Source organism: Corylus avellana, chromosome ca7, assembly GCF_901000735.1.
Source record: "Corylus avellana chromosome ca7, CavTom2PMs-1.0".
NCBI lineage: Eukaryota > Viridiplantae > Streptophyta > Magnoliopsida > Fagales > Betulaceae > Corylus > Corylus avellana.
The window spans coordinates 2,708,963-2,716,229 of record NC_081547.1 but is presented as its reverse complement, the minus strand read 5'-3'; the positions used below and the strand labels follow the sequence as shown (position 1 = coordinate 2,716,229).

Below are 7,267 nucleotides of genomic sequence, written 5' to 3'. Positions count from 1 at the left end.
TTCCCTTCTTTTTAAGATCAAGCATTTCAATCAAATTCTTATAGTGGATACAAGTTTAATTGCGGAACAAGTTGTCTGGCTAGAGCTCAACACAATTAGGGTAGTTTCCCTTCGATGACTATGGCCGCAACCAAACAATGGTGTTGTAAGAGCCATGTGCAATGCTTATCATTGAAACTGTCCTAAGTGGAGATAAGGAGACGGTTGGAATATTGGGAGAGGCAATTGCTGTTTGGCTCACAAAAGCAAAAAAATTGATCATTACGTTCCCTCACATGTAATATGTAATGTGATTGCAGAATTATTTATATTTAGAAGAAAATGTCAATATTTAATAAGAATTAAGAAAGCCAGAATATTCAATTAACTCACTAGGCATATATGCTAATATGCATACATATTATCGAGATCGAACTGTACAAGTGTACAACGACAAAGAAATCATCCCCCATCCCATTCCAATAAGGTTTCTTATATTCTGTCTCGGGGAACAACATCAAACACTTGGTCCAACTTCCAATCTTAAACAATAACATTAAAGCTTCCTCAAACTTAAAAAAACATAAGAAATCAATTCACACCCTTTGAGTGCGTCACTAATCAAACCTTATTAATTCTGTCTCTCTTCTACTCCGATTCACCCGTGCCGATAGCTATCGGACTCGCCACAATGTGCTTCCCGTCCGACCACTCCAGACGTGTAAAGCTACCCGTATCCGGCAAAGTACCCGTGGCAGTGAATGTGACGGTGTAGGATTTCTTGTCGTTGATCTCAGCGAAACTCAACGACTCTGGCACAACGCTAATCTTTACCAAGGGGATCGCTGATGATACAGACGCTTTATACGTCCCCGGTGCGCCCACATTTGTAAGAGTCCGCGTGTACTTAACCACGCCAGTTCGACCAGTATTAAAAACCACAGAAAATGAAGGGTAATTAAGATCTGTCACACTGTATTTCTTACTAGTGTCGCACGTGAAATTTCTCTTGGCCAGGCTTCTGATTTGCAAATCGGAATAATTCAACGCGCAGAGGAAGTTTAGGTAGTCATCCGCCGTCAGATCGTAGACAAGCCCCGGATTAAGCGCCGCTACGGGGTCCACGTGTCCAGAGCCGTAATCGAACGGGGTGGCTGGTTTGCCAGTGGCTGCGTCTTGTAATTTTGCGCCGTTCTTGTACGCCGTGTACGCTGTGGTCATGAGCGCCGACCGAATCGCCGCGGGGCTCCAGTCCGGATGAGCCGCCTTGATAAGCGCGGCGAGCCCACTCACGTGTGGGCAAGACATCGACGTTCCCGAAATAATGTTGAATGGCACGCGCCGGGAGTCCGTGCTTAATCCGGTGGGGCCCACAATCCCAGACCATCCCGCTAGGATGTTGACACCTGGCGCGATGATGTCCGGTTTCAGTATCTCCGCGGTGACGGTGTTCGGCCCCCTCGAGCTAAACGCCGCGACAACGGGAGAAGGCTGGATCCTAACCTTGGTCCCTTCGAACTGAATCGTGGCCGTCGGATTTGGATCCGAAACCAAGTAACTCTTTATGGCGTCACCATTTTTCTCACCCACCGCCGCGGCAGGCAAAAGATGAGCATCGGCCACCAGCTCCTCGCCGTTTGCGTCGGTGTTAGACAAAACCATGCCAATACCACCGGCTGCTTTCACCACAGCTCCTTTCTGAACCCTGGCGTTCTGGCCTCGGTCACACAACACGATCTTGCCTGCGACTTTCTCGGGCGTCAAAGCACCCATCATGCACAAGTTCCCAACGGTGGTATTGCTCGCGTTACCGGCGTAAATAAACGGCGTTAACGTTCCGGGCAAAGGGTTTCCACTGTAGAGTGAAACGCCGGAGTAGTTTTTGCCGTTGCCAAGGCTGATGGAAGCCGGAAAATCACGATCTAGTGTGCCCGCACCTACGGTTGTGATCCACGGTGCCAGGTTGGTTAAACTATACGAGTTGGGGCCCGCGTTTCCGGCCGAGCAAGAGACTAGGATTCCCTTCTCCATCGCCGCAAAAGCTCCGACTGCTACGTTGTCTTTGTAATAGTCGGACATTCCACCGCCGAGGGACATGGAGAGGACGTTGACGTTGTCTTCAATGGCCTTGTCCATGGCCGCAATAATATCGGAGCTAAAACAGCCTCCCATCCAGCAGACCTTGTAGACGGCGACTCTCGCGCTCGGGGCCATCCCGCGCGCTGTTCCTGTCGCGTAGCCGAATAGGCTGGCGTCTTCTACAGCCGAGCCAGCTGCGGTGCTTGCAGTGTGAGTGCCATGGCCGTCGTCGTCTCTGGGAGATCTCGACTCTTTGCTTGTATCGATTGGACCTAGCGCGGCCTCGTAGCCTTTCGCGAAGTACCTCGCGCCGATTAGTTTGCGATTGCAGTTGGAGGAAGTGAAATTGGTACCTGTTTCGCACGCGCCTTTCCAGTTACTGGGTACGGGTCCCAGCCCAGTGTCGTCGAAGCTCTTGCTCTCGGGCCAAACACCGGTGTCTAAGACTCCGACAACGATCTCACTCGCTGAGTTGGCCTCGGGGAACAAAGCGGAGCTTTTGTCGAGCCCGAGGAACTGAGGGGTACGAGTCGTGTGTAGCTCGTACTTCAGTTCAGGCGACACGAAGAGAACTCCGGATTGGTTTTCCAGCAACAGGGCTTCCTCGGTCGTCAATCTCGTGGAGAAGCCGTGGATGGCATTGTCGTAGGTGTATAACATTTCGGCGGAGCCGGATACCGATTTGAGTGACGAGTCGTACCAGTGCGAGTGGTGCTCGAAACTCGCCGGCATTTCGGATTTGGCCATGTGAACAATGTAAGTCGATCTCCGTTGGTCGGATTTCTTCTCCACCGTTGCCGTGGACACGTGGCAGAGTCCCAGGAGGACAACAAGCATGAGAGACTTAAACGTCTTCATCTTCTTCATCTTGTTTAGCTACTTTTTCTTCAATCCCTGAGACAGAGAGACACCAGGAAAGAGAGAGAAGCGCAACTCTTTATGTATTAATATAATAAGTGCGAAAAGGAACGAGAGTGAACGAAATCATGCATGAGAGAGAGTGTAGACGGTGGCTGCTTGTTTGGTTCTTTGAGTGATTACGTTAAGACAAAAGGGAAAAAGAGAGGATCAGAGGAAACAAACAGCTTTCATCACGTGTCGTCTAGCTTTTTTCCATCTCTGTACAGACCCAGTGTTCCATTTTTCCTAGCTTTAATTTTGCAGATAAAAGAACACCAACCCCTAGTCTTTTATCATCAACCTCAATGTGAATCGAATCCTATACCCCATTGTGCGATTTTACACTTTAGACCCTATATAATAGTACAAAGTTTTAGAGAGGAGTGCTATTTTTTCCTCTCACATTAATTATCATCTTTTATTTTTTAAAGTATTTTATAGATATTCTTTTATCTCTCATTTATCTCTTATCTCTTAAAAAAAAATACTGTTAAATCTAAGAGATCTCAAGTTTAAACAAATTTTAAGATTTTATGTTATAGTGTATTTCTGAATTCTTATCTCTTGTTTCAATCCTATATGATTAGGTTGATATGACAATGCTCACTAACCTTTTTTTTTTTTTTTTTTTTTTGAATAAAAACTAATTTAAGCTTGATGAGTATAATCAATCCAATAATATAAGGGTAGGATGAGAATAAGTATATAACATTACTCAATATCGATGGTGGTTCAATGGTCTAAAAAAATCTCTAAAGTGGTTAAGCATGTACAAGAGCATGGGTTTGAATCTCTGCAATATAGAATTCACACATATGCCTAATTATTAATTAGTATTAATCACCTTAGTTTTTATTGATGTTCTAGTGGGGCTGGGTCAGGCTATAGCTTAGTCGGACTTGAGAGAGCGCTTACGACTTTCACCGTCTAAGCTCCTCCTGTGCGACTCAACGAATAAGTGCTATTATGGTCACGCGCAGGTAAAATAGCCACAATTAATCTCCTTGTCCTACTATTTTTGAATAGAAAATATATATATATTAAAATAACAAATTTTATATATTTATGCTTAAAAGTTTACATCAACCCTTTTTTATATAATTTGACCTCGATATGGATTTCTCACTCACATTCATGTTTTGCCTTACTCGCACTTATTGATGAGGTATGTTTTAAAAGAAATGTTAGGAGTTAATAAGTTTTTTTTATATTTGATTTATATTTTTTTATAAATTAAATAGATCAATCATTAAATTTGTGAAATTTACTATTAACTTAAGTAAAGTTAACATAAATTTATAAATCTAATGATTAATTTATAAGATAAAATAAATCAAATATAAAAGAAATATTGACTCTCAGCATTTTTTGACCCCAACTTTCAGCATTTCTCGACACCCAACTTTGTTCAGATAACTCTAAATTTCATGAACGATATTTATCCGACAAGCAATATCATGAACGGTTGAACGGTGCTTAGTTTCAATGAATAATTTAATTTTACGTGTTTTTTTGGTTCACGGGTATCTGTCCGTAGTGATTAAAATTCTATCCTGGTTGGTGAGAGAGTGATTTCTCGGGGGTTTACCCACCAACTAACCCACCCTCTCTTCACCCTCCCTTAAATAGTGCCTGAAAATATCTCACGGGTTTTATTCCATTACGGAGTTCCAAAATTATGTCGCCGTTGGGCAGTGAATCACGTGGACTCTTTGGACGGCGTGATTGGAGGATCGTTAATGCCAAGAGTCGATTATTTCTTCCGCGACATAAACACTCAATCCTTGTACCGTGTGAACAGAACAGGTGGCCTTAAAAGAACACGCAGAACGTTAGCTTTCATCAACTTTCTATTCACACAGGAAGGCCTATAAAGAGCGAACCTGCATAAGTCACAATCTTAGCGGTTGGCAGTGGCCATAGTATACTACTGCTAAATGTCAGGGCGGCGGAAAGTAGAGTGCTAATAGTCCAAAAAAATGTTAGCCTTTTTTTCTAAGGCTATATTGGCTATGTTTTTTATTGGCCTTACCAGAAAAAAAAAGCCTAAAATTATAGTAAATTTGATTAATGTGAAAAAAAGTACGAATATTTTGTATAAAAAAATTTTTTTAAAAAATTTTGTATAAAAAATTAAAAAAAAAATTGTATGAAAAAAAAATTTGTTTGTAGCGATTATGTTATTTAAATAATAATAAAAAGTGATTGATGTGATGTAAAAAATAAATATTAAACTTTAATTACTCCATAAAATCAAACCTTAATATAACTTAAATGTTTTTTACAACTTTGCTTTCCAAGACATAAAAATAAAGAAAGATGAACAATAATACAAGTTATAGTGTAATTTAAATAAAAATATATTATAGACTTAAAATAATAATTATTTAAATATTTTTAAAAAAAAGCCTCACTTAAAACATGGCCTTAGACATTAAAATTTAGAGTAATTTTATTTAATATACTAATATATGATTACCACTCAATTAAGATAATATCACAGTAAAAATTAATTATTAATTTATTTTAAATAAATAATTATTCAAAGACTTTCATATCATCATGTCGTATACCAATCACATTTGCTATACATTTTTTTTTTCTGATCTTTCTTTAATTCTCCAACTTTTTAAAATAACAATTTGATATATGAGCCTACAGATTTAATGATAATTTTAAAAAATAAAAAATAAAAAAAATAATTGAAAAATAAAATGTAGCGTTTTCCTAACATTTTACTAAAAAAATATTACTCTAAAATTTATTTCCCTAGCTAATGCCTACCACCAGGTGGGCGCATCTACGTTGTGTCCTGATCGAAGAAGAAACGATCGTCTTCCCCATGTGACTCATGTGAGCACGCTACGTAGATTGGACGGCCCGCCGGTTATGGTTGTAATATCATAATATTTGAAGGTTATTCTGATCTTGTCAAGCCTGAATCCTGATGTGTGTTACTCACAAGGTATTTTCAGGATCTATTTTTAATAGAAAAGATCGACTTCCACATTTGTCGTATTCCTTTATAAAACTAAAATCCTCAGAAAATCGGTATGTTGTGTCCGGAAAAGATGGTTGAAGTTACTGACTGATTCCAAATAGATGACCATTAGACGGGTCCATGTGAGTCCATTGCATGGCTGAGAATCGAGATACCTCGATTGCTCGATATGAGGTTTATAACACAGACATATATAATTGATTTATTTATTTTTATTTTTTTAAAAAGCAGGAGAATTATAATACAGAATTAAAAAAAAAAAAAGTATGATGAATTGTGGTCCAATTAGCTTTCAATTGAATTTCCTAATTGTCTCCGTTAGGTTGGACAAAAGATTCATGGTAGCCAGGAGTACTGCTTCCAAGTTTCCAACCCGCCTGCTAGTGCTACATGTGCTTATTAATATTCGTGTCTTCCATTTCCTGCCACTGCCAGCTTCCTACCAGCTTCTACCGTGTCGCGATGCAGTAGATTTACAAACAAGATTATCACGAAATAATATTGTTAAAATAAATTTTTTCATGGTCGATCGGATCGGTGACCGCAGAATAGTAAAAAGAGCTACGGAGAAGAGTCTCCAATGTCGGGGTGTGCTCCTTTTTTATAAGAGACTCTATCGAGATGTGCCATTTCCTAGTAAATTTCAAAACATTCTAATTTTTTTTTTCACTTTTTATATTACATTAATATTTTTTATTACTATACGAATTATTTGAATCTCTCTAATTAAGATATGATCTGTATTCTGAAGTTTGCATTCTTGCGGATATGGTTCTCCTCCTTTGTTAAGGCACACAAATCACTGCAAGTTGGCAACAAAAAGCATGATATGAAGTATGAACGGATTTGGCTCAAGTACTATATATATAAAAAATAAAAAAAATAAATTAAAAAAAGAACGGTTCAAATTTAATTTCAAAATTTCATAAGAAAAATTTAGTAAAATTAAATCTTGACCATTTAGAAATTATCAAAAAAAAAAAAAAAAAAACCTCTTGTAGTCTTTTTTATTGCACCTAAACCAAATCCGATAGGAACTACCAGTTGTTGGATTGATAGAGTCGTATTTTAGTTCTAGAGTACTGGTTACTTTTTCGGTTGTAACAAGCAAATTACTTTACAAAAAAAAAAAGAAAAAAAGTCTACATATTATCAAATTACCATTCAATTGATAATATTCTAAGCTTTTAATTAAGACAATGTTCCCATTAAACTACAAAAAAAAAAATTGACAATCTTCGAAGACCAATATAATCACAAAATGAACGTAAAGTTTTTCAACAAGACAAAAATATTCTAATCAATTTG

The 7,267-nt window shown here is 38.8% G+C and overlaps 1 protein-coding gene across 1 annotated transcript; it reads right to left on the bottom strand.

Moving 5' to 3' along the window:
- Positions 1 to 341: 341 nt before the first annotated feature.
- LOC132186275 (subtilisin-like protease SBT1.7) lies at positions 342 to 3,222 on the bottom strand. The gene has a single exon (XM_059600169.1). The coding sequence runs from the start codon at positions 2,923 to 2,925 to the stop codon at positions 628 to 630; it is 2,298 nt and encodes a 765-aa protein (XP_059456152.1). The 5' UTR covers positions 2,926 to 3,222; the 3' UTR covers positions 342 to 627.
- Between the last annotated feature and the right edge of the window lie 4,045 nt (positions 3,223 to 7,267).